We start from the raw sequence: 26,692 nt of genomic DNA, 5'->3' as shown, positions 1-26,692 counted from the left end.
CACACACACACACACACACACACACATTTCTTCACTGTACCACTAATGTATGTAGGACAAGGAATCCATGAGGAATGCAGCCTTCAGAGAAAATGCCAAAGCTCCACCAGTTTAACACAGCAGCAGTTAAACAGCACAAATGTGTCCAACATTCTGGGATGGGTCTGATTTAGCTCTCCTGATGTCTGTAGTTTAAACACACACTGTTCCCTGTTGGATTCCTGTAGTTTGGAACATGCACAAGCTGATTAATAAATGCAAATCTCATTACAACAGACATTATATATGAAATGTGATCCATACTTACAAAACATATTGTCCTTTTTTGATACGAGTAAATCTTTGTTGTGCAGCCCTCTAGAGCTGCCACACACTACATGTCCCAGAATCCTCTGTGCAGATCATCTCTATATATATGTCTCCTATATAAACGCTTCTCTCACGCTCCCAAACTGAGAAGAATTGTCTGTTTCTGTTCATATTGAGCGTTGTGTGCTTGCCTATTTGTCTGTGTATTGACCTTTTGCTGTAACTAGCTCTTCTACGAGTATTGCCTCATCCATGTTACCCCATTATGCCTGTTAGCCCTGTTACCCCTGTTCTATTGCCTTTGCTATTTACCCCTGTTCTATTGCCTTTGCCGTGGCCTTTGCCTAGCTCTGGTTTCGATTTGCCCATTCTGGACAGTTTTTCTGGATTTTTACCTGGTCTGTTTGTGATATAAATAAACTGTTCTGCGAGCGTCTGTCCTGTCTTGCTGCATGACAGTCACCGAGGATCGTGCACACTGTAAACTGTCAACCTCAACAAGATAGCCATGACTCCTAAAGTGGAACTCCTGTTCAGGGCTCCGTTTCCTAAAAGCATTGCACAGTTACTATCATCTTAAGTGAGAAAGACTTCAGTGTAGCACATGCTCTGCCGTTTAAAATCTTCTTTGTGTTATGATGCTTTTGGGAAACACTGTAATGTAAAATTATTCAGTTCTTTAGTGTGAGTGAAGAAACAACTGTTCAGCGTGCACTGACACACTCCTGCCTGGAGGAACATGTTCAGAGTATTGTGTTTTTCTTATCTTTGCTCAGGTCAGTGCTTTGCTCACCATACTTAACTGCACGGAGGAAGACACTTCGGATACTCATGTGTACTGCCTTCAGGTTAAATGCATGAGAATAATGACTTCAGTGCCAAGGAAATAGTATCACATGAATTGATATGACGGGTACAACAGATTTCCAAGAAAAATTCTTACAAATCAATTAGATCAGATATAGATTACACAGTAGATTTATACACAACAAGGGCACATCAGGTACGGCACTTCAAAGTCTTTTTCAAGTACTTTTCAAGTGATGAGGTCAAGCCGAAATCAAAACAACTACTGGGGCAAACACATTCGCAAACTCCCAAAACTGACATGCAAGGAGCGTCTCCCTCTGTACAGTTCCTGCCCCTGCACACGGTCACTTATGCACGCAGCAGCAGCACGACGATGTAGTGAGGTCTTCCTCTCAAAGAGAGGAGCCAGTTCAGTTTGGGGTCTGGAACTGACTATTGCACATTCCTACAAGATCTGATCTCTAAACATACTCCCTGCCATCAGGATGAATCAAGCTTTTAATAAACACTGTGAACTCTTTACATCAAACCCCACGCTGTCTGATCTGTCTGATCTGTCTCTGGGTGCCACTACACATACATCCCCACTTTAAAATATCCTTGACACACCCTCATCAAACAAGCTCCTTCAAACACAGAGTCTCGCCATTAATGCACATCAGGCAAACTGTAATACACTCTGAACTGAAATCTTCAAAACATGCAGCACAGAAAGTAAAATGGCCTTCAGTGAATAGGGCAAAGAGCCAGATGGAGTTTTTGCGAGCGGCGCAGCGGTTGGCGAGCTGTGTTGTCGAGTTAAACACGGCCTATGGCAAGAATCTAATCAAAGATCTCAAACTGGTGCAAGACACTGTACCACCAAGGGGGGGAGGACATTAAATATTGAAACAGGAGCTAATTAAGAGAATGGTTGAATAGAAATGAAAGCAGATGAAACTGAAGGAGTAGAGGAATGGAGGAAGAGAGATGGAGAGAGAGAGAGGGAGAGAGAGAGAGACAGGGAGAGAGAGAGAGACAGGGAGAGAGGGAGAGAGAGAGAGACAGGGAGAGAGAGAGAGACAGGGAGAGAGGGAGAGAGAGAGGGAGAGAGAGAGGGAGAAGGAGAGAGATAGAGAGGGAGAGAGAGAGAGAGAGAGACAGGGAGAGAGAGAGGGAGAGAGAGAGAGGGAGAAGGAGAGAGATAGAGAGGGAGAGAGAGAGAGAGAGAGAGAGAGAGAGAGAGAAAGACAGAGAGAGAGAGAGAGAGAGAGGGAGGGAGAGAGGGAGAGAGAGAGAGACAGAGAGAGAGAGAGGGAGAGAGAGAGGGAGAAGGAGAGAGATAGAGAGACAGGGAGAGAGAGAGGGAGAGAGAGAGAGAGAAAAGGAGAGAGAGACAGTTCAGAGACAGGAAGAAGGAAAAACCCTGCTGCCAAATTCAATCTCTCTCTCTCTGTGTAGAGGTCAAGACCTCCAAAAACAGCTCTGTGATCTGCTTCATGAAATGATTTCTGTCTGCTGCTGAAATGAGTCCATCAGTCACATCAAACAATGATTGTGCCTCTCAACAACCAGTAAAAACACACAGATAATTCTTTAAAACAGACAGTCAAGCTCTGTGAGCGATAATGTAGGATCAAACCAGCATTCACACACACACACACCCTCATACACACACACCTTAAGGTGTAATATCATTACTATTTTTGCTGTTGTTTGTTTTGTTAATTTACTACATCATGTTAACTGATGCACATCATACCTCATTAAGGAAGAAATACACTGTTTACAGGGAAAAAAGAAGAAATCAAGGGTACAAAACATTCTGTTGATGACTTTAATATTAAAACGGCAACATTACGGCTGAAGATGGCGGCATGTGGACAGGTTCGGTTCACTAGGAGTAAGACAATGACCACTGCACACTGGGGGTTTGTTTTTAACACTTTATCCAGACTAAGCACCAACCTAGTTATATCAACTCTATAAAACTTCAGAAACAAACTCAATTAATGCATGTTATACGTAAAAGGAACCAACACAAAAATGTCAATCAAATATTCACCAAACACTTTTAGTGTACTGAGAGCACAATAATGGATCTGATTCAACTTCACAAAGTTTTGTAAAAAGTTCAATGGTGGTATTTCATCTGATAATCAGTGCAGTGCAGAACTGTGGATCCCACAATGGGAGACTATAATACGGCCATTGGAACAAATATACATGCATACAACTAAATACAGGAGGTTCCATCCTCATCGGTATATTGAGTTTCATTATTGCCATATCACTTTAAATACTGTTATAACTTTACTGCCAACATAGTGAGTTTTTTCTAAAAATATTTTCTCTAATAACACCTTCTAACACTCATATTACCAACAGATTTGAAATACTGCGCATTCCTCATCAAAAATGGGGGTAGTTCCATCATGCTTTGTGCTGAAACAGCCTCAGGGAATATTCCGTAACTGGACCCTGAATGTGAGAGCATGACTGATCTGCCGTTCTCACTCCAACACGGACGAGGGCGGTGGGCGCACACAACAGTTGGGTCGTCGGACGTTTTGGAACATGGACCTGAAGACGTTAGCCTGTCTTCGTTTCTTCCTTCTTCCCGACGGCGAGTTCGCCACACCGCCTGGCACGGATTTCCTGAGCGCTGCCCGAGCAACGACCTTCTTCTCGTGCTCCTTAATTTTGCACTGAAGGTGACTCTGGATAGCGAAGCCCAGTGACTCGGGGTCCAGTGAGGCTCCGTACACCTCCCACGTCATGCCCTGCTCGTCCCACGCCACGTCCTGGACGCTCCTTGTCTGCATGGCTGCCTTCTCTTGCACCCTCTTCTTCTCTTCTCCTCCTTCCAGCACGGCACTGCCCTGCTTTGTGTTTTTGTTTGACTTCTTCCTGCCTGCGGGCGTGGAGCTCGACGATGCAGCAGGAGGGATTTTTGCACCTTTGGTTTCACTGGTCGTCACACAAGCAGTTGCCGGTGCCGGCTGGGGGTCGGTGCGCAATAGAGCGGATTTAGCAGCAGGAACCACGGCCGGATGCTCAGACTGACCAGCTGCGTGACAGAGAACAGATGTTGTGGCCGGAGACCCACAGAGGTCCTGTCTCACGGAGTCATTGGCTGGCTCACTTGGACCCTGGCAGCCAGCATCGGTCACAGGCTTGTTTTGGCTGCATGTCTCAATGTTGATCTGGTAAACTGGTTGAAGAAGGGAATATCCTTTCTGGGGATTTGACAGAGGAGGTCCAGGTTCTTTGGGCTTAGCGCCAAGCATGGACTCCTGCTGTAAGGCTGCATCTGTGTGCACCAGAACACTGTCAACCTGAGCAACGTCCTTCCGTATTGGTATGATGGTGTGACCACACACACTAGCTGTAGTTCCCATCAGAATCTGTGAAGGGACAAGCGAAGGCACCTCCGCACTGGCCATCCTGTACACCACTGCCAGCTTCTCTCCCTCCGTCGGAGGAGGCGTGAGTGTCTGGCTGGGTGGGTGTGGGAAAAGCCAGGGGCTGGTTTCCACAGCTCGACTGCAGACTGTAGCCACAGCCTGCACCTCCACGTCGTGATGTAGTTGGCAGGGTAAATCGCCACAGTCTGCTGGCAGTGTCATGGTGGATGCCTCGCGGTACATCTTGCAGTGTTTCTTCTCTTTCTCTTCGGAGGCACCTCCCTGTGTTTGGATTGCCTCATCAGTCACTTGAGTGTGAGAGGAGCAAGTCGTGCTGTCCAGGGAGAGCGGAGTTCTGTCTACTGGGTCTGGAATATTGGCAAGAGAAGCTGGCGAGATCACTATGGGTTCAGAGTCGTTCTCTGTAATGGGTGTGGGCGGTTTCTGGTTTTGTTGTAAAACAATAACATCTGTCTCAGGTTTCTCTGCATTGTACATTGCCTGAGAGGCCTCAGCTGGATTAGAAACCTGAGATTTAGACCCACTGGAGGTAACTGTCCCTTGGGCTTTTCTGGCCAGGCTGGGTACTTGCTCCATCAGACCCAAGCTGGAGGTCAAATCTCCGTCTGAGCTCATAATGTAGCCGGAATCCTTAACTTCGGATAAATGGGAAGTGTTTTTGGTTGAGTTCCTGGTGCTGCTCAGAGCATTGTGTTGGAGCAAAGCCCCTGTAGGGACTGTGAAGTTGGGCTGAATAGTGCCGCTTGGCTTTGGACTGTGCGCTGCGTCCGTACATGTCTTGGTTTCCACCAGCGATGGCCTTCTTGCTACTTTGGGCTCAGGCTTCACCTCTTCGGTTTCTGTTTTAGAAACTTTGTCATGTGTTTCCTTTGCTTTTGGTGACATAACTAGAGATGGCGGGCTGGTCACACTGGCAGGAAGGCATGGCAGCGGTAGTGAACTAGCACTGCTATCCTCCCGCCTTTTCTCAGCCCCATACACATCCAGGTCAAGCTCCGGGTTTGTCTGATGTTCCTGGGTCTCGGGGGTTTTGTGACCTCCACCTTCAGACATTGGAGACTTGGATCCCCCTTCTAAGACATGTGCAGAACCTTTTCTGGAGGCCTTGAGATGGATATTATCCTGGTCTGGATTTGTTTTCTGGGCAGAAGAGCAATCCCAGTTCAAGTTTAAGTTCGATTCCTGGTCCCATTTGGACTTTTCCTCTTTGTTCCCAGAGGTATCTGTATCGGACAGTTGTGGGACCATTTGAACAGTAACAGTCCTTTTGGGGTTAGGGACAGTTCCCATTATGAAACAGAATGAGGGACTTCAGTTCTTGGTTTTCCAAAACCAGTGTGGCTATCCCAGAGGTTTATCTGTGTTCCCTCCTACAGCACAGAGAGAACACAAAGTTTAGACATAAAATATTTACATATTTGTTCAAAAGTAATAAAGATCTGAAAAAGCAGAATTAAACACTATGACATCATCACTTTCAACCACATAATGTGTGCTCTCTGTATAAAATGATTAACTGGTTATTTTATACTTAATTAACAAAGTATAAATCATTAAAAATGTAATTTGCCCTTTAAAAAGGACAAACCCACAAGAACCTCAAGAACAAATGAGACAACAGGGGGAATCAGGATAGTGTTTGTACTGCATTGATCTACATTTGAGTAAATGTCGGCGGGAATTTCTCAGAAGGAGCTTTCACCAGGACCAGAGTCCATCTGAATAATATATGAGAACATGGTTAAAACATCTGAGCTTATAGGAGACAGAATACAACTGTAACAGACTCATCAGCTGAGAACATGGTTAAAACATCTGAGCTTATAGGAGACAGAATACAACCGTAACAGACTCATCAGCTGAGAACATGGTTAAAACATCTGAGCTTATAGGAGACAGAATACAACCGTAACAGACTCATCAGCTGAGAACATGGTTAAAACATCTGAGCTTATAGGAGACAGAATACAACCGTAACAGACTCATCAGCTGAGAACATGGTTAAAACATCTGAGTTTACAGGAAACAGAATACAACCGTAACAGACTCATCAGCTGAGAACATGGTTAAAACATCTGAGCTTATAGGAGACAGAATACAACCGTAACAGACTCATCAGCTGAGAACATGGTTAAAACATCTGAGCTTATAGGAGACAGAATACAACCGTAACAGACTCATCAGCTGAGAACATGGTTAAAACATCTGAGCTTATAGGAGACAGAATACAACCGTAACAGACTCATCAGCTGAGAACATGGTTAAAACATCTGAGCTTATAGGAGACAGAATACAACCGTAACAGACTCATCAGCTGAGAACATGGTTAAAACATCTGAGCTTATAGGAAACAGAATACAACCGTAACAGACTCATCAGCCGAGAACATGGTTAAAACATCTGAGTTTACAGGAAACAGAATACAACCGTAACAGACTCATCAGCCGAGAACATGGTTAAAACATCTGAGCTTATAGGAAACAGAATACAACCGTAACAGACTCATCAGCCGAGAACATGGTTAAAACATCTGAGCTTATAGGAGACAGAATACAACCATAACAGATTCATCAGCAGATAACTGCAGGGTCACTTCATCAAACCCTTTCAGAACAGTGTACACAGAGCGTTTTATGTTTCCTGTCAGCTTTAACTTGTAAGTCTCTCTCTCTGTCTCTGGTTGATTTAAGCTATCATGAAAAGAAACATGATTAGGGCTGAACCATAGAGACACAGTTCTGTAGAATTTACACTGTCACATCCTACAATAGCGATAAGTCTTGTGATCCTTTGAATCTGCGTTAATGTGTCATGGTGTGCAGTATTTTGAATATAATTATTACATTTGTTGGTCATGCACATTTTTCCTTTCCAACTAGAGAAGGATTTAGCGCTTTCTCTCATAGGAAGCTATGGTGTGTTTGTGCAATCTCTTGTGAACTCAAAGCCACACTACCTCTAAGAGCCATCAAAACAACTGGTCCAGAACACAGCAGCATGACTAGTTTTCAATCTTTTGAAGTTCACACATTTCACTCCACTGCTGCGCTCCCTTCACTGGCCCCCAGTAGATACTCACATCAGATTCAAAACCGTGATGCTTGCCTACAAAGCCAAAAATGGGCCTGCACTTCCATACATGAGGTCAGTGGTCAAGGTCCAATCTGAACCTCGAGTACCTCAAAACGTAACTATGGCCATCCTTGAAGTCTCATGGAAGACAAGCATGGAGACTATTCTCTGTCCAGGATCCCAGACGGTGGAACGAACTTCCACTGACTGTCCAGACAGCAGAGTCCCTTGCAGTCATCAAACGGAAGACCAATCTATTTGTGGAGTATGTAAATGACCACGAATCCTGCATTTATGGAAATATTGCATTATTATTGATTAATTGAACACTTCTAGCACATATTGCACTAGTGCCCATTTTGCATGTCTTTTGCGTGTCTTTTGCATGTATCAGAATTGACCCTTGTATCTAGCCTAGTTTAGTGCTTCAATTTGACTGTAACCTGCTGTACTTGGCCGCATTATATTCTGTGAGTAGATGACAAAGCACTTTTGTAAGTCGCTCCGGATAAGATTGTCTGCGAAATGCCATAAATGTAAATGTAAATAACGTGAATGTAAATTCCACAATTCCACAAAACATACACAGAAGATGATAAACAAATGGTACACTGGGTCCTGATCATGGCACAGGACATGCTATAACACAGGGAGCGGGCACAGGGTGACCTTGGGACAGTGTTACTTACAGACAGATGTATTCTTGATAATATGTATTACATTTAGACACCTTTATGCAATTAAAGAGCAGTAGGCTACAGTCTGCGCCATAATAGTCAAATGTTTGTCATTTAGTGCAGTGTATTTGCATGGTCTATACTAGATACTGAGTGTGTCATTTTATAGGAAAATTTGTCATCAGGCCTGTTCACGGCAACTTTTGCTATCAGCCTTTGCCAGTAAGAAAGAAGCCATAGAGACGCAAGAGACTGAAAATCCACCTGACAGAAAACAATTACACACACGTCTACTACTGAGAGACGGCTTCTAATCCAGATCGTTATACCAGTTATGCCTTAAGGACAATAAAGTTTTGACTGGAATATTTTTACTGCACAGAAACAGTAAATCCCACGAGAGACATGTCACGTTGTTTTGATTATGTAGTTATTAAAATAACTGCATTTAAGCAATTCTTGTTCAGCAGCGTTAAGACTACTGGGTCCTGCGTCCTGCCCAGAACAAAGAGTAAAGCATATGTCAATAAAATAGAAATCTAAATAACCATTAGATCACGTGTGCTTGGTCAGTAATAGCTGGTACGTTCCTTGGCAGAAGTAAGGATTTAAAAAATATCTCTAAAAAATCGTACAAATATCAGTTTGTTTAATCATAGGAAACACTGACGTTAAAACAGGACACAACACTAGGTATATATAACTATAATACAGCGAGAATTGGAGCGATGCATTCCATCACTTGAAAAGGAGACCCCACTTTTAGAGATGCGACTAAGACAATTTATCATTACTCACTAAAAGGTCCGAGGGCATCGGATTCTCTGAGGTGCTGGCTTAGGAATCGGGGTGTGTGAAAATGATGGGTCTCGCAACAATATTTCACTACGAGACAAGGAACAGACGTCTTTCCAAGCAGCACTTACTGGAGATACAGGATGCAGAGATCAGTCTCTAATTGCGACAAATGCACAATTCAGCTACATTACACAAAGTCATACATACGTAATACAATTATATACAAATAAAATGAAAACTTTGCAGCCTCTGCATTCGGGATATATATTCCTTCAGAAGACGAGCATCAAAATCAGTACTAAATTTAGACTGATTAAATGTAGGCGCGCGCCCGTGCGCGCACAGCGCTACTGTATGCGGGTCACACTCGAACTGGCACCAAGCGGAACATGAACTGGTCCAGTAACACAGAATGACTTCGATCTCATTAAAACGCGCAGTGACCACTGCCAGTTTGTGACACTGTGAGTCCAATATAACGATAAAGTGTTAACAGAACCGGTCGTGTGGGTTCCTGAACGACCGCATCCAGCGAGACAACCGGAATAATCAAACCCTCCACGCGAAATCGAACCTATCGATGACCTTGCGAACAAACCGATCATTAGGGACCAGTGGGCATGCTGCTCGAGAACACACACGAGCGCTAACATACAGAACGCACGCACAGGAGACCTTACCTGGTCCGTCTTTGTCTCAGCCTCATCGCACGCTCGGGTTCACTGCGCTTCTCCTCCGCGGGACACGCAACTGAATATCAATGAAAGAATTTCAGCCGCGCGGCACTGGCACGGAACCACGCCTTCCACGGGCGCTAGAATGACAGGTCGATCGGATGGGGGAATAATAACTGGGTCAAACGCGGGTTACTGGTTGACGCATAGCGGACACGGAATAAGGTCCGATTTGTTTGTCTCAGCGAGACCGAACCGGTGAGCCCGGCACGTTTGCAAAGTCGCCGAAAACGATCGCGCCAAACTTGCACCCGCACGAAGAGAGCGACTGTCCTAGCTCCTTTGCGCGAGAGCGGTCTCTTGGGGGACACGCACTGCGTTGCCGCTGCGATAATCCCACGGTGGAATGACGATGCCAAGACTTTCCCAGGACATTACACGCCAAAGAAATAAAGTTAGTACATCGAATAGTGGCAAAAACAAGTCAGCTTCCAAATGGCTGTCAGTGAATTGTGGGGAATATATCAGCTTAGTGACATGGAAAAAGGGACATGAACATTTAAGCCAACAGGCTTCACTAGACTGTTGCACAAACGACCAGGTTTGTGCACACACAGCTACCTCAGTGGATGGCATCAGGGTAGTTATTTTCTTAAACTCTCTGCTAGGCTGCTATGATCTTTGTTAGGTTTCTGTTGCACACAAGTGGTCAACATTATACTAAAAAGAAAAAGGAAGACAAAGGAAGGAATCAAAAAAGGAATCAAAAGGAAGATGTGTGTGAGAGTGCTCAGACAGAGACAAAGAGGGAGGGAGGCAGAGAGAGAGAGAGAGAGAGAGAGAGAGAGAGAGAGAGAGAGAGAGAGAGAGAGCGGAAGAGAGCAATTTGGGCTCTATGACCTCTGCCTTTCAGGAATCCCAGGTGAGCTGATGAAAGAGAATTCCTGATTTCTTTGCCCCTCCCAGGATGCACTGCTGTCTGCTGAACGCAAAGAGCCATGACTGGAGTTTCTGGAATGACTTTAGAGGGTACAGGTGAGCAGCTAATCAATATACCGCTAACACAGGTGCTTCAGCCCCAGTAAAGCATGGCCCAGAACAGCCAACATTACCACCACTACTACTGCTACTACTATTATCATTGTTATTATTATTATTATTATTATTATTATTATTATTATTATTATTATTTAGTAGCAGTGGTATTATTCATAGTAATAGGCCTGTTATTACTATACTCTATACATATAATAAACACTATATCGGCAAACATTTATGGAAACTCCTCCTTTAAGGTGTTCAGGTGTTTCAGCCACACACATTGCTAACAGGTAACCAAGCACACAGCCATGTTCCCGTAAACACTGGCAGCAGGAGGGTCTTTCTGAGAAACACAGTGAGTTTAAGTGACACAGGGCAGCGCCTTTGTCACAAGTAACTTAATCAAAATGTCTGCCCTGCTAGATCTGTTCCTTTCTACTGTAAAGGCATTACTGTGAAATGCAAGTGTCTAGTACCACCAACAGCTCAGCCTCAAAGCCACCATACAAACTCAAAGACTGTGGCCACAGAGTACTGAAGTGAACAGTAGTCACATCTCCACTATTACAGAGTCCCAAACTGCATCTGGTAGCAACATCAGGACTAGAATTGTGTTCTGGGAGTCTAATATCACTTTGCACAGTGCCAAGCACTAGCTGCTGGACTCTGGAGAAGTGTAAACATGTCTGGAGCTTCACTATCTTGCTGTCTCATGGACGAAACTGGGTTTGGTGTATGCCAAGAGACCTACCAGAACCTACCAGAAGGCATAGTGCCAGTTTGGTAGAGGAGGCATAAAGTTCTTTGGCTGTTTTTCAAGGTTTAGCCTCTTAGTTCCCCTGAAGGTAAAATACTACTGCTACAGAACACAGATGCCCAGGCAGCGTGCTGGCTTGGTGGTTAGCATGTTTCCCTCTCATCGCTAGGATCTCAGGTTTGCGTCCCTATTTGGGTGGAGTCTCCATGTGTCTCTGTGGGTTTCCTCCCAAAGTCCAAAAAGATGGAGATTAGGTCAATTTACTATCCTAAATAAACTGTACTGATATGCATCTGTGTGAATGAATGTTTATCTGCAAGCCCAGTTATAGATGGTCCTCTGTCTTCTTACTGCACCTGATTCAGTCCCTGAGGGGGTTGATGTTTCCAGTTGAGAGTATGGGGTGTGTGTGTCCCAGGAGGCTACGGTTTCCAGTTGAGAGTGTGCTGTGTGTGTGTCCCAGGAGGCTAAGATTTCCAGTTGAGAGCTGTGTGTGATTGGCTGCTACTTGTCACTGGTGTGTGAGACTGGGTGTATAAGCTTTGTGTGTTAATAGCAAACTAACCTTGGGTTGCTTGAAAGGTGGTTAATAAATATATAAATAATCATTTTAGAATGAATGATTATTATACACTTCCAACATTGTGGCAACAGTTTTGGGAAGGTGCTTCCAGCATGCTTAAGTGAGGCCCATAAACACATGGCTTGAGACGTTAGAGATGAAGGAACTGCGATGACACCCAAAATACAGCCCCACTGAACCCCTCAGTTACCAATTAAAACACCGAACCCTTAAGTTACCAATTAAAACAGCGAAACCCTTCTGTTACCAATTAAAACAGCGAAAACCTTCTGTTACCAATTAAAACAGCGAAAACCATCTGTTACCAGTTAAAACAGCGAAAACCATCTGTTACCAGTTAAAACAGCGAAAAACTTCTGTTACCAATTAAAACAGCGAAACCCTTCTGTTACCAATTAAAACAGCGAAACCCTTCTGTTACCAATTAAAACACCGATTCCCTTGTTACCAATCAGAGCACCGAAACCCATCTGTTATGAATTAGAACACTGATTGAGAGCCACGAGCTCTCGTCCGACCTCACAAATACGCTTTTGACCGAATAAGAACAAATACGCAAAATATTGTGGAAAGCGTTTCCAGAGGCGAGTATGTGCTGTTATTCTTTTTATTTTTGTTAATTGTGTTTACCTCACAGAAACCTAAACTCTTCTCCTGTTGAATGTTGGGACCTCGATCCATAGTGATTACGTCTAGACCTTTAATACGTGTGTTTTTTCATGCACTGCTGGAATCTCTGACAACAGAAGCACCGAGCCCACGTGTAACCTCAGAGGTGACCCACCAACGGAGCTCGGGCTCTTCTGCCACCTCGTGGTGCCAGTGCGGGAGCTGCGACACGCACGTTCTTTCGCGCGTGCGCGGCAAATGCGTTGATTTCCGGCCTCCGAGTTGTTGGGACATCGGAGACCCAGTTGGTTACTACACAGTTGGCCGTTCAGCAAACTGTGAACCAACGTAAGTTTCTTTTTGACTTCTAATGACACGGGTTAGGACTAAGCACAGATCCACCACTGAAAGTATCTGTTAAAAGGTTCAAAGGGAGCGTGGCCGCGAGGATATGGGCGCTCCTCACGCTGTCCGGTGCAGGCTAGCCGAGCTAGCGTGCCGTAACCAAGGACAACTGGCTGCTAACGCTAGCGAGCTAACCTAGCCTAGCTATTCCGGCTAACCAGCGGTACCTTAAATGGCATTTCCATGTTTCATCGGTAGCAAGCTAAGCTGAGATAAGATGAGAGAAATGCCCTGTTGTCACGCGTTCCGGAGGGACTGTCCTTCGCGATCTTAGTCCCGTCCTCTCCGCGTTTAGCATGCTAGCTAGGCTAGGCTAGCTGACGTAATAATCGGTGACTAATGGAAAGTGTCTTTAAAGTGTAATACCCTGCTCAACTAGCGCTGGTTAGGTTGGTTATTGTTGGTTATTAATCCCTGAGTGAACTTAAACCGAGAGGAATTCCCGAGTAAAGGGTTTTGTTTGAATCGTTTCTGACATTTCTGTCCCAAGTTCCCGTCTTGAATAGAGGGTGACCTCCGCCGTTCCTGTCTGGCCTTTTCTGCTCGCCCTGTCCTGTAGGTGATGTTGGCGTACATCTGGCAGTACTTTTATTCGTTCTTCCTTCGCTTCTGCTTGAAGTGGTTACTCAGGCAGCTCACGGGCAGATGCGAGCTGCAGCGAATTTGCTCCGGATGCGCGCCGGGTTCTGTGAGGACAACGCGCGTAGGTGAGGAGAGCCACAGCTGGGTCGGTATAGAAAACGAGTCTATTCGTCCGCATGTCACCCTCGCTTTAATAAAAATCTGCTCATCACGGAGTGTGTGTTGTCTCATTTCAGAGTACTCCCTGAAGAACTCCAAAAACAAGGTTGAGTATTGAAAGCTTCTGGGATTTGTTAGCATCTCGGCTCACTCTGAAACATCTAACACAGCGTTATTGCTGCGTAGATGCTGATTACAGGTGTTGGACTGTACGTGTAAAGTCACATGGAAGACGTTCTTAATGTCTGGTGCAGGTGTTGCGAGACGCCGTGAACATGAAGGTAGATGTCGTGAAGGACTGTGTGGCTCAGATTATGAGAGAAAAGAACATCATGGAGCAAAAAGATCTTGTGTAGGTGTGAATTAAACGTGTTCACATGCATCTTACCTGGTGTAATCAGGGAGCACATGTAAATGAATTTCACAGTACTGGTTTTAAACATTTGTTCAAATATCTTGTTTGCCCCCCCCCCCCCCCAACGTTAAAGTAGGTGTTGTTGATTAGTGCTCCTCTTCCCTTCATGAAGTCTCATTTAATTCCGTGATCATGCGATGTCCCAGTTTTAAGGTGAGTTTTCAGCAATGCCTGCTGCAGATAAGTGGCTACAACACCCTGTTTGCATCAGTGGAGAATCTCAGGAAAGAGGCATTTGACTCGGAAAACCAGCAACATGAGGAAATGCTTCTTAAGGTGAGTTTCCTTCCAGAGTCTCCATCGTACCTTCTGATCCCTGTGTGTGCATGTGATGAGGGTCTTGGGCAAACACTACAGGTTCAGTTATTCTGTTAAATGCTAATCTGTGTGAATGCTTGGGGAGATCATTTGGATAGATGGGTTATTTTTGATGGATTATTTGTCTCCCCCCCCCCCAAAATTGAGGTGCTGTGACGTTATACAGAAGTATATGTAGACATAAAAATCGATGTTTTTAGCATGTTTTGTTTTATTTCCTAGTTGTGGGACTTACTGATGCCGTCGGTTACGCTAGAATCTCGAGTCACAAAGCAGTGGGGGAGTATTGGGTTTCAAGGCGATGACCCCAAGACGGATTTCCGAGGGATGGGTGTACTTGGCCTCGTGAACCTGCTGTATGTCTCGTTTAAGATTAACAAGTGTGTGTGTCTGTGTTGATTCTGCCGGTGTAATGGTGTATAGATGTGGATGCGGTCAGGACACTGGTGTCATCCTGACTTGTAAAAGGCTCAAGTAATTCTCACTTCTGTCGTGTTTAAAACATTGGCATTCACAAGCTCTGTTTTCCTTCGTGGTCAAGTTTTTTCAGTGAGCACTACACAGATGCAGCACGGCGCGTCCTGTCTCATGCCAACCACCCCAAGCTGGGGTAAGTTGCAGCATGCTGTTAGGATCCGTTTCATCCATTCTCAAACACAACGTTTTTCCTTAGACGTCAGTGGAAAATCAAACTGGTGTGCTTTTCAACGCAGGTACTCCTATGCCATCGTGGGCATTAACCTGACAGAGATGGCTTATAGTTTACTGAGGACTGGGGCTCTGAAGCGTCACTTCTACAACATGGTGACTGGGGAACCACAGCTGCACCACTTCCACCAGTTCTACTGTGAGTCAGACCTTTAACCCCTAAACACACATGCTTGCACTGTCCTATGGCCACTGTTTGAGCCCAGTTCTGTTCCCATATTGACAGCACGGGCGATCGGAAGGTTAAGAACGATCCTCAAAGTTCAAATGAAAAATGACTAAACTGATTAGTCAGCGCTCACTACATCAAGGGCTAAAAAGAAAATCTGCTCTGAATGGTTGTGGGCCTCTCTTCAGGCTACCTGAACAGTTGTGTTCCTGCTCTTTCCAGGCTACCTGGTGTATGAATTTGATCAGTTCTGGATGGAAGAGGAACCTGACAGCATCATGGACTTCAACCACTACAGAGAGAAGTTCCATGAAAAGGTCAAAGGGCATCTTCTGGAGCCAGAGGTTGCCCTCGTCTTGAACGTGGATCCTAATAACTGACTAGGGTTCCAGAGGATCTCAAATTACTTTGAACACAGTTTTTGTTCTCTGATACAAAACTAAGAAGACTGAATTCTAGCTTTTTAAGGACATCTCTCCCAAACTCCTTATTTCTAAACAGTAGTAAGACTGATTTAAAAGCTTAAAACACTGAGCCAGTCAGTGTGCTCCTTTACACAATACTGCAGAATACTGGAGCTCGTGTGTGTGTGTGTGTGTGTGTGTGTGCTGAATCAGACGATCTCCACACATATGCTGAAATATTGCGTGAAAGGAGTATTTAAAAGGTTTTGGTAGCTAAACCGGAGTTCTCCTCACACTCGCCTGCATTTTAGCGTTTGATTCCTGGTGGGTCCTTTGTGTTGACACACCACCTCAGGAGTTTGATATTTATGTACGCAGAGGAAGACCATAAGTTATAAATGACTTTTTTTTTTTTTTCTTTTTTTTTTTTAACTTAAGCTAAATTGTCATTGCACATAGACAATTTGAATTTTTTTTGCATGTTTTAATGCGTTCCAATTGTTAATAAATTTACTCCTGTGGTACACTTTAAGCAGGTGCTTGCCTCATAACAGAAGTAATTGGATCATGTACTCAGTGTTAGTATGTAGATAGTAATATTAACGGTGAAGTACTGGTAATTGTGTGAAGTCCAGGAATCTGGTTCTGTCCTGCCATAGGATTTGTGTCCTGTCTTATTTTACAGCTGTGGAGGACAGTTTTGTAGTTCCAGTCACACTCTTAATATGCTTTGTACAATTGGATAAATCATTAATGTTAATAAATTAAATGAGTGGTAAATATTTCCTTTTTTTTTTTTTTTGGATTGATGGACAAGTTGAGTGAATCAGCTGTAAGCAGTGAGTGAGCTTAACTTAAATATTTATTTTTGAAATGGCCCTTTGGACGTCATTGTCAGAAATGGACGTCATTGCTGGATTTATCCTTGGACATTGATCCCTCTTGCACATACAATACACAGACAAGCTCAAAATAAATTATGAAAAAAGGCAAATGTTTTTCCCCTGGTAAAGGAGTCCCTTTTTAAACAAAGGGTTAATTAGCATCAATTATTACAAAAATAATAATAGCACCTTATAAAAGTTATTTGAAAAAGTGACTATATACATTAAAATGGATCACAGTCATTCTGTACGTGCCAGCTGTGGCCAACAGCAGTCGAACACTTTCCAGAATGCATCTTGAGCCCTGTTCCTCAGAGCTCTAGGGGAACTTGCAATGTGACGTTGTGTTTCTTACATATCAAAAGATGACGTGGAGCTCTAGGGTTTATATTTTCTTTGGTTTTCTTTCAGTTCTGCACCAGACTACCTTCCCTGAGTCTTTGGATTCATAATTTTTTTTTTTTTTTCATCTCTTCTACATGGTGACTTCCATGTTCTTTCTGGATATCATCATGGCCCTCTTTAACTGCTCGAATGACACAAACATGACAACATTCCAGGAGCCCAGTCTGAGAAATGAAGGCACAAACCTACCAGAGACAGACAGAGACAAAGGACAGATTATAAATCTATACAAAACTATTCTCCATTTAGGGTTGTGCTATTAAAAAAATAATCAATAAAAATAAATACAAATATTTATAGGAAAGCCTTCAAATTGTCTGATTATTCAGTGGTTCAATCCATTAGTGAAAGGAGACAAAGCGTATATTTGTGGAAATAGAAATACAAACATTTTAAATTTGTATCTACTTGCCTATACCAGACACTTCTACACTTCACCTCCCCTCACTCACCAGATGTCTAACACAGACAGCATACCAGTAGATGGGTTATGGACACTATACATGCAGGTGTCCATGTTGTGTCTTGGTGTTGGTTTGCCTGCCTGAGTGAATAATGTGTGCTGTGTTTGTTCTCACCCTTTGTAGAAGGCAGTGGGTCCTTCCTTCGTCAGCATAGTCCACGCGCAGTTGATGGCGCTGCTGTACTGGCCGGGGGGAGAGTTCATGTAGCGCGTCTTCACCACATCCACTGGGGAGGCTATCACCGTAGTGATAAATCCAGCGCCAAACGCAGACACGAAGTGGCAAGGCAGGTTGTCTGTGAACAAAAGACGCGAGGGCGCCATTTTAATGTGTGCAGGACTGAATATCTACAGTCTGATGATCTGACTGCGATCTTTTTCATGGTGACTCTACTCAGATATGCTTATCTGATTATGTATATATATATAATTATGCAATATAGAGATTGTAAATGCCGGATTACCCCAGATGTGCAATCAGCTGTTTCTAAGTTTCGTAACACCTGTAGTACTGTAATAGCACTGTCAAGGAGCACGCTGTGTCTGGCAGAGATTCACACTCTAGCCTTTTGAGATAATCCAAGTCTATTCAAGTTTAAGGTCCTACATCTTCTCCTCCAAGAAACTCCTCAGTCGTAATATAATTAGTTATTTTTGGCCAACTGCATTGCACCAGTCATAATTTGCTGCTATTATTAAGATCAGTTGACACAATGTTTTAATGAACATTTAAAATAGCTGTGATATGCAAAACATGACTAGAGATATGAGATACCCTTTACCTACAGGCAAACTGATTATTGTGAACGTTCCTTACACCCGTGTCCCACACTCCCATAATTCCACAGAGGAGGCCTGCATGCTCACGGATTTTTCATATGAAGATAAATTTCTGTGCCTTTCTATATTGGGGTAAATACACAGGTGGTTCTGCGTGTAGAGCAGCAGGTCTAGAGGGGCAGGTGTTCATTATTAGTATTCCTGTTTGTTATTTGTCCTTTATTTCCCCATTCACAAGATCTATAACTTGATCCTGAATGGAGCAATAAAACCCAGCTCTCCCAGCGGGTGTTCAGAGGTGCTGCACTGGAAAATACCTGCACTAAGACTTTTCTTATCAGTAAATGGGATACAACAGAGGTGGTGTGTGTAGGTTCGATCTTTCAGTGTGAAAATGTAAACCTATTGTTGGATTTTGACCCATTAAACTGGTCCAAACTGGAATCAGACATCTTATGCTATTTTTATGATGGCTACTTATATGGTTGGAAGTTGACCAACACCCTGTTAAAGAACAACATTTGCCCAGAAATGCTAACTAGTCCTCAGTGTTTTAATTGGTTAGCATTTTTGGACAAGGTCTTCTGAAGTCCACATACCTGACATCAGCCTGTGTCTTAGGATGGCTTCTTTGATGAGGTCATATGAGACCAGCTCTGTGCAATTGACCAACGCATTCCTGGTGATGTTGGGTAGCGTTCCTAAAAGATAAAGAACTTAATTAAGACATTACTAAGATCCAACATAAAACTTCTCATTCACCCTCAGATGAAGAATGAACTAAGACTGTCAAGGTCAGAACTCAACACTGTTGAGTTTGTAGGACCAGGACTAACACCACAAAGCTTGTTTCAACAGACTGTGACTGTCTCAAAATTTCTGTAGTTTCTCCAACTCATTTCTTACTTTTAAAGCATTAGGCTGAAAGCCTCCATCTGCACCCACCAACTCCCTTACTACAAACCGGCTCACAGACCTTTCCACAGGCCTCGCAGTCCCTCCTGGTGGAAAATCTGTCTGTAAGCTTGCATGGTGCCATTGTACCGACGGGCCACTCCCTGGAGGTTCATCTGGGCTTGGAAGCGAACCTTCACCACGTCTGTTGGCTGGGCGATGGAGACAGCCATGGCCCCGGTGGTGCAGCCTGCCAGGATCCGGATCCCCACATTGGGGTCTGCAGACCAGAGGGACAGATGGGTTTTCTGATGCTTAAGCGTGTTGCACCTAAACTACCTGCTCACTGTATTACTGACACATTGCTGCTGTTGTGTGCAATTCCGCAGACAGCACTCACTGTCTTTGCCTCTTGTGTAGAAACTCTTGACGGTGTCATAGAGACCGATGCGTATGGATGCGAAGGCCATCTGTCTTTGCAGACCTGCTACCAGGCCATTGTACAGCGCCCGCGGACCCTCCGTCTGCACCATGGTACTGATGGTCCCGAACACTCCCCGGTAACGGATCCCCTGGGCGACCCCTGTCACTGCATTCTCACCCTGGATCTGAGCAGGAAGCAGACAGATCAGAGCGCACCTGGGATTAACTACATACTGAACAGACATGGAGTGATGAACGTTGACAGAAACGTCCGACGACACACTCACACAGAGATCCTGTAGGCTGCCTGGGGGAACCGGTGAAGCAGTACGAGCAACACAAGGGGCAGCGGTGTGATTTGCACAATGCTACAGTACTAATATATGTGAAAGTTGCTCTGGTTAAGATGTAAATGCATCAATGCTCTAAATTTACATGTCTAGCTGTTTCAGAAAATGAGCATCTCTGTGCATACATATTCATAAGAGTTTACGAATACTAAATATTTCATAGTTTAGGTTCACTTCTAAAGTCTGGTTACAGATTAATCTGACAGCACACATAAAGCTCTCAGACCCTGTAGCCCAAGAGGGTGAGCGATGTGAGCTCCAGGCGTGGGCGTCTGGGAGGGGTGTACCTGTAACCGCACTTTGGCGGTGTCCAGAGGGAAGGTGACTAGGTCAGCGATGCAGGCAGCAGCTCCAGCACTCAACACCTTCACTCCCAGGGGTGGAGGAACATCAGATGGCTTCAGCCCAACCATGGTCAGAGACACAGAGACGCACTCGAATCCACTGCATGACCACAGAGGTTATAGCCACAGTGAAGAGACATGAACCGTAACAGAGGAAAAGGTATTCCTGTAACAAGATGCTCAGTCTTGATAGCGTATCACTGCATTCTAGTCTAGTTGTACTAGAATTCTCTAACAAACTCCTGTAATTTAAATTCCAAATGCTATAAATACTAATGGATTGACATACACACACACACACACATGTATCTGGAAACCTTTAACTAGAGTTCATCAGACTTATGATAAAGTATCAAGTAAGTAAAATTATTACATATATATTATATATAATTTATAATAATGTTCTGGTTTTTTTGGTCAAAATTCTTATACACTAAAATAGAAAATGAAATAGAAATAGCTGGAGAAACAATTTTTCTATTAAATGTAAATATATGAAGATGATGTTACTTACATTGATGTCTTTTGTTGATGGCAGTTTTATGGTTGGACTGAAGTGTCCAGATTTAGTTTTGACAAGAGAAAATACATTTCTGTCTCCTTATATATAAATCATTTTTGCAGACGCTGAAAGAGGCGTTACTCTGTAGCCACAGACCAACTCAAAGTTCACAGATGAACAAAGTGTCAATGTCCACTTCTCCACCCTCTCAGATAAATGCACTTATTTCAGAAGATAAAACACATGTTTTCCATACTGTACTGGATTGCATGGAGCACATCTCTAAAGTTTTATAGATTACATTTTTTATCTGAGAAATTATACAAAAAAACTCTGTGGATGCTGAAAGAGAATTCTTTTGTTTGACTGATGTATTGGTCATAACACCAAAACTGTTTTTGTGCTAAAACATTAAATTCTCAGTGCACATTGGACAAATGAGTTAATGTTGTACAATACATCAAACACTACGCAAAACTGTCCTGAGACCGTTTAGCGGTGAAGGGGGCTATTTGTCATGACACACACAGATGTATCATTGAACCAGAGTCTGCTGGTGTCCGTGATGGCTCCGGACTTGTTGCGCTCTGACTCGGGTGAATCTGGGTCTGATGTTTTCCAGCAATTCATTGGCACCAGTCTGCATGGGCTCGACCAGACCCCCAGCCAATCACCACACAGCACTCAGAACACGTCCCCCAGAGCTGTAAACATTTACCGTATATGTGGCTGAATGATGTGCTGTATTTTATGATCAAATGATAATCTATTAAGAACATGAATGTGCAACTATAGGCGTATAACTATACCGTGGGTGAAAGTCGTTGGCATGGTGATGAACACATCTGGTGCTCTGATATCCTGCATGTAATACACAGGTACTCAACTCCTGTAACACTGCATTACAACAGAGCTGGAATATCCCCGCAGTCTCCCTTTGTCTTTCCCTTAACATAAATAATACACCAAATCTTCAATTTATGTTCATTTATGTAGGGATGTGTACTTAAACATATTACTAGTACATGCTACTGAAATTATCTGCATAGTTCTTTGTACTTAACTGGTGTTTATTAATCTCATGCTACAGATGATCATACTTGAAATTTACTTGCAATGGTATGTGTAATTTACTAATTGGTAATTGTAGAGATATTAGTATTTTGTAAATTGACAGTATGACCTATTGACCTGAAATGTAATTGATCTTACATACAAAGTGGCAGTAAACAGGTGGACTGCGGTCAAGAGCACAGGTCAGCGGGAGGTCATCGAGTGATTGTGGTGGCCGAGGTTCATAGGACAGATAAGAGAGTCTTGCTTCACTGAACTTGTTTAGTGGAGAGACTGACGACGTAGAACACAACTGCCTTACGTAAGAGGCCCTTGCTGGGAACACCGACTTCAGCTGGAAAGTCCTTGACATGTTTGCAAAAGCATCTGGTTACTGGCTGTGCAAATGATCAGACATCAGACCTGTTTGCTGCTATTTGAGCCGGACCTCAGGGTTCATGCAGAAAAATGCATGAAAGAAATGAACATTAAAATACTAATTTTACATTCAGTACTGTTGGTGTTAGAGTCTGAGATTATGACACAGCTGCCTTTATTCTTGACGCAGCTTGCCGTGTTCCTACATTGTGTCCATAATCCAAAGGCGGAAACAAAACCGTCAGCGCCGGTCTGTCAACGACAGGACAGTGGATGTAGGATCAATGAGACGCCACAGAAACGCTACAGTGGGCTCGAGCACAGACAAATGGCCACGTGAGAAGACAAGCTTATGTCAAGTGAGCGTAAGGTGTGTTTCACATACACGCTGTGAGAATGTGGACAATGCATGAAGAGCCTGTTTGCACTGTGAGAGATACTGACAAAGAATCACACTATATGGACAAAAGTATTGAGAAACCTACATGAGATTTTACATCCACTGGTAGTATGGAGTCGGGCCCCTTTACAGCAGCGTGAGAAGACAAGCTCACATTACAGCTCACACTCTTTGAAGGATTTCTACAAGATTTTGGAGTGCGTCTGTGAGAAGAGTGTGTGAGGTGAGACGTCGATGAGAGGGCCAGGCTTGCACTCGCCCTTCTAGTTCACGCCAGCAGTGTTTGATGGGGTTAAGGTCAGTCACGGACCAGTCATGTTCTCCCACTCTGGACTCATTCCACCGTGCCTTTAAGGACCATGCTTTGTGCACTAGGACAGTAAAGATCCTTCCCCAACCTGGTCCCAGAGTTGGAAGCATTCAACTGTCCAGAATGTCTTGGTAAACTGAAGCATTAAGATTTCTCTTCAGTGGAACTAAGGGGTATAGACCAACCCCTGAAACACAACCTCATAAATGTTCTCTCTCCTCCACCAAACCCTACAGTTGGCCAACGCAGTCAGGGAGGTCACGTTCTCCTGGCATCTGCCAAACAGATTCGTCCATCAGAGTGCCAGGCAGAGACGTGTGATTCGTTACTCCACAGAACACATTTCCACTGCTCCATTGTGTCCAGTGGCGGTAAGCTTTATGCCAGTCAACCCGATGCTCACATGCAGCTATGCAGCCAAGGAAACCGACAACATGAAACTCCCAGTGTTCGTGTGGATTTTAACACCAGAGGAGGTTTGGAACTCTGCAGAGTCAGCTGAGCCTTTTCAGTAAAACTGCTCACAGCTGACTGTGGAATATCTAGAAGGGAAGACATTTTATGAACTGACTTGTTGCAGTGACCATGTCCCATTCCAGACTCTCACTCAAATTCGGTGTGTTTCAAAGGACGCGTCCTCTCACACGTTTGTGTGTGGCAATAGGACTGAAGGAAACACCTGAATTCAGTGATTAAAGGGTGTGTCCCAATAATTTTGTCCATATAGTGTATGTTGTTTTCAGCTTTTCAGGTTTGTACAATGTCATTTATACAGAGAGAACCCTGTAAACTAATGTTTATAAAATTATAATAATACAAAACAAGCTGGTAGATTCACAGTAGGAAACACTAAATCTGCTGCCATAGCATTCTCTATACTTTAGTACTGCTGCATTTAAAGTTACTGCAAAATTTGGAGTCAATTTTTTACAGTGTGATTAACAAGATGTTAATAATTCAAACTCCACTTCCTTAATCCACACAGAATGACGAGTGTGCACTACTGCTGTAGACTTTGAGATCATCAGTTCATTTGCAGAAAGTGGAAAAAAAGCAGTTTTATGGCAGTTAGGGTTTCACCGCTGAAGTGAATACAAAAGCTTTAGGACTAAATTGTGAGATTAAATTGAGCATTATTATTTTTATTATTTTTTTTAAACATAAATGACAGAACTACAGCGTCAAGGACACTGTAGTCACTAGATGGATCTACTCACATAAGCCACACTGCTTGTCAGAGAGATAGATATCGATCGATCGATCGATCTCGCATGCTTAGCCTGTTTCTTCACCTCTTTGCTCCTGAGGTACTGCTGGTCATGGGTTTACCAGTTTTACTGAACTGCTCTACTGAAAAGGCAAAAAGTTCTGAAGAACCACATGGCTCACAGAAAAACACAAAACGTTTTTACTGCCCTCTGGTGGTCATTTGGCATTATTTCAGTAGGACCTGAATTCCTAAGCAGACAGGGAGCTCTGCCACTCCATCCAGTCAGCCTTGTGTGGAATCACACCAGCGGTGCTTTAGGAAATTAACATGGACATTTACACACAGACGGATCTGCATGTACGGTGGCAACATGTATGCACCATGTCTGCTATAGAAATAAGAACAAAGCAAAATGTGTTTTAACTGTTTTACCTAAAAATCAGCAACGTGCATGTCTATGGAAAACAACTGACAAATAATATAGATCAGAGGCTCTGATGTGCAGCGTAGGATCGTGCTGTCTGTAGTTTAATATATTTGGAGCAGATCATTTACAGGACAATTAAAACCACCTACAGAGAAAGAAACAAAACAGCACAGCATAAAAAAAAACCAAATAAAAACTATTAAAAAAGTAGACAGTCATGCCACATGCCAGTGATGGGTGAGCGAACGGTGGAAGAAAAGTAGACATGTGGACATGTTCAGAAGGATGTGTGTGCAGAACTGGACTGCTGCCCCTACAGGACTAGCACTAAATGACAGCTAGCAGATGACCCCTACTGTAAAATACACCTTTATTTATCATGAAAAAATAACTCAAAGTGCGGGTGCTAGTGACAGACAGACACACACACAGAGACAGAGAGAGAGAGAGAGAGAGAGAGAGAGAGAGAGAGAGAGAGAGAGAGAGAGAGAGAGAGAGAGAGAGAGAGCGAGAGAGAGAGAGAGAGAGAGAGAGAGAGAGATTGAGTCCCAAATGACAGCACTACTAAAGCCTTATGTTAATGTTTGTTCCCTACTCAGTGCACTGTTTGTCCAGTAAGGAATGTGGAGACGCATCTCCGCCCCTGTGGACGGCCCAACCCTTCCCTGTAGTGACTTCCCAGGAGAACACTGGGAATGAGGTCAGGCACGCGCCCGTTCCACAGCAGGGAATGGGATCACGGCAGTCCTCTCCCTCAGCCAGGTTCTCACACATTCTCCCGGACGCTACCTGTCTCATGAATCCTACATTCAAGACGGTGTTGCATTAGAGAAACTCTGCATCACTCCGATCAGTTGGCATAATCGGATTTGGATAACGTTACTCTCCAGCGACGGTGGAGTGTTTCAGGTGCGTTGGGAGAGATTCCTCAGACTAGTTCCTTTCAAGTGTCAAAGTGGACCGGTAACTGGTAACAACACTACTAAACACAGTCTACCTGAATTAAATATCATTAGAACAGTGAGCACACTTTAATGTTTAATATGTGTGAGAGTCCGTTTAGACTTCCTGTAGATCAAAAGATCAGAGCCGCTTCGATTTTCCACAAGCCATAAACATTCAGAGTCCTCGTACAGACCAAGAAGGTGAGAGGCTTCGGATTCAAGAACAGGCAGAATCGAATCTTTCTGTACCAAAACATCCGTGTTTATCCAGTGTCTTAGAGAAATGTGTGGACACTGAAGTTCAGGTCTACACAGGCTACACGGAAAGGTAGTGGAGATGCAATGAGATGAAATGAGAGCCACGTGGATGTAAATATGCAGATGAGGAGGTTATTATGCAGATGAGGACATGAATATGCAGACACAGTCTGCTTGGATGTGGATTTGTTGATGTGTTTGATGGTGAGATGTGTGTAAGGGATGTTTAGCCAGACAGAGAGATCTCGTAGTCGCTGACGGACACGTGTGCCTCGCCCACCTTCCGCACATTCTTGGCGTTGGCGATGCACGCTGCAATGTCCACCGGCTTCTCAAAGTAGCGCACCAGCGCGTGTTCAGTCAGCACGGACGCCAGGAACTGCTCGAAGGTGATGGCCCAGTCCTTATCCACGCTCGCGCTGTGGGGGAGGGGCTCACTGCTGCGCACCAGCACGGTGTCCTCCATGATGTCCTCACACTGCAGCTTGTCGTCTAGCTCGTGGGAGCCAGCGCTCAGCACGGAGTACGACGACACCGACGTGTCGTCCTTGGTCTCGTCATCTGAGATGAGCATGGCGGAGGACGTGCCATTGTCCTTGGGCGAGGAGTCCTCCAGCTTGATGTCCTCCATGGGTGCGGAGACGGTGCTGGTCTCGGCCGCGTCCGGGGGCTCGTCCCGGGGCTCGTCCCGTGGCTGGCCTGCTGATGCGTGGAAAGGCTCTGGCTGGAGCCCCTGCTGCTTCGTCCCATGAAGAGGCGGCCGCTCATCC

The 26,692-nt window shown here is 44.2% G+C and overlaps 4 protein-coding genes across 10 annotated transcripts in view; 1 reads left to right on the top strand and 3 right to left on the bottom strand.

Annotated features, from left to right (window-relative positions):
* Window positions 1–2,907: 2,907 nt before the first annotated feature.
* Window positions 2,908–10,595, bottom strand: gprin3b (GPRIN family member 3b). Its single transcript, XM_027032530.3, has 2 exons — window positions 9,754–10,595; window positions 2,908–5,896 (listed from the first exon to the last, which is right to left on the bottom strand). The coding sequence occupies exon 2, from the start codon at window positions 5,814–5,816 to the stop codon at window positions 3,612–3,614; it is 2,205 nt and encodes a 734-aa protein (XP_026888331.2). The 5' UTR covers window positions 5,817–5,896; window positions 9,754–10,595; the 3' UTR covers window positions 2,908–3,611.
* Window positions 10,596–12,774: 2,179 nt separating this feature from the next.
* On the top strand, window positions 12,775–16,679 carry elmod2 (ELMO/CED-12 domain containing 2). Of its 3 annotated transcripts, XM_027032528.3 has the most exons (9): window positions 12,947–13,085; window positions 13,702–13,849; window positions 13,961–13,989; window positions 14,138–14,235; window positions 14,445–14,574; window positions 14,839–14,972; window positions 15,158–15,226; window positions 15,330–15,463; window positions 15,716–16,679. In XM_027032528.3, exons 2-9 carry the CDS (start codon window positions 13,705–13,707, stop codon window positions 15,871–15,873), a joined length of 897 nt encoding a protein of 298 aa, XP_026888329.2. In that variant the 5' UTR covers window positions 12,947–13,085; window positions 13,702–13,704; the 3' UTR covers window positions 15,874–16,679. The 3 variants fall into 3 exon arrangements, with proteins under 3 accessions (XP_081581352.1, XP_026888329.2, XP_026888328.2); XM_027032527.3 differs by having other exon boundaries at window positions 13,702–13,989; XM_081725226.1 differs by lacking the exons at window positions 13,702–13,849; window positions 13,961–13,989; window positions 14,138–14,235 and having other exon boundaries at window positions 12,775–13,085.
* Window positions 16,680–17,233: 554 nt separating this feature from the next.
* On the bottom strand, window positions 17,234–21,542 carry ucp1 (uncoupling protein 1). The gene is made up of 7 exons (XM_027032529.3): window positions 20,955–21,542; window positions 20,384–20,540; window positions 19,724–19,931; window positions 19,406–19,603; window positions 19,029–19,130; window positions 17,765–17,945; window positions 17,234–17,371 (listed from the first exon to the last, which is right to left on the bottom strand). The coding sequence occupies exons 2-7, from the start codon at window positions 20,507–20,509 to the stop codon at window positions 17,257–17,259; spliced, it is 930 nt and encodes a 309-aa protein (XP_026888330.2). The 5' UTR covers window positions 20,510–20,540; window positions 20,955–21,542; the 3' UTR covers window positions 17,234–17,256.
* A 3,251-nt stretch (window positions 21,543–24,793) lies between these two features.
* The window catches only part of tbc1d9 (TBC1 domain family, member 9 (with GRAM domain)), a 24,626-nt gene continuing 22,727 nt past the window's right edge, over window positions 24,794–26,692 (bottom strand). For all 5 annotated transcript variants that reach the window (XM_081725223.1, XM_035531443.2, XM_035531442.2 and 2 more), the window contains one exon: window positions 24,794–26,692. This exon is cut by the window's right edge and continues 158 nt beyond it. In XM_081725223.1, the coding sequence (XP_081581349.1) occupies window positions 26,149–26,692 (544 nt within the window). In that variant the 3' untranslated portion in view covers window positions 24,794–26,148.

The sequence above is a fragment of the Electrophorus electricus genome, chromosome 12 (genome assembly GCF_041902795.1).
Source record: "Electrophorus electricus isolate QZ-2024a chromosome 12, ASM4190279v1, whole genome shotgun sequence".
In the NCBI taxonomy this organism is placed as follows: domain Eukaryota; kingdom Metazoa; phylum Chordata; class Actinopteri; order Gymnotiformes; family Gymnotidae; genus Electrophorus; species Electrophorus electricus.
Note: the sequence above shows the minus strand (reverse complement) of the source record. Positions and strands in the feature narration are given on the sequence as shown.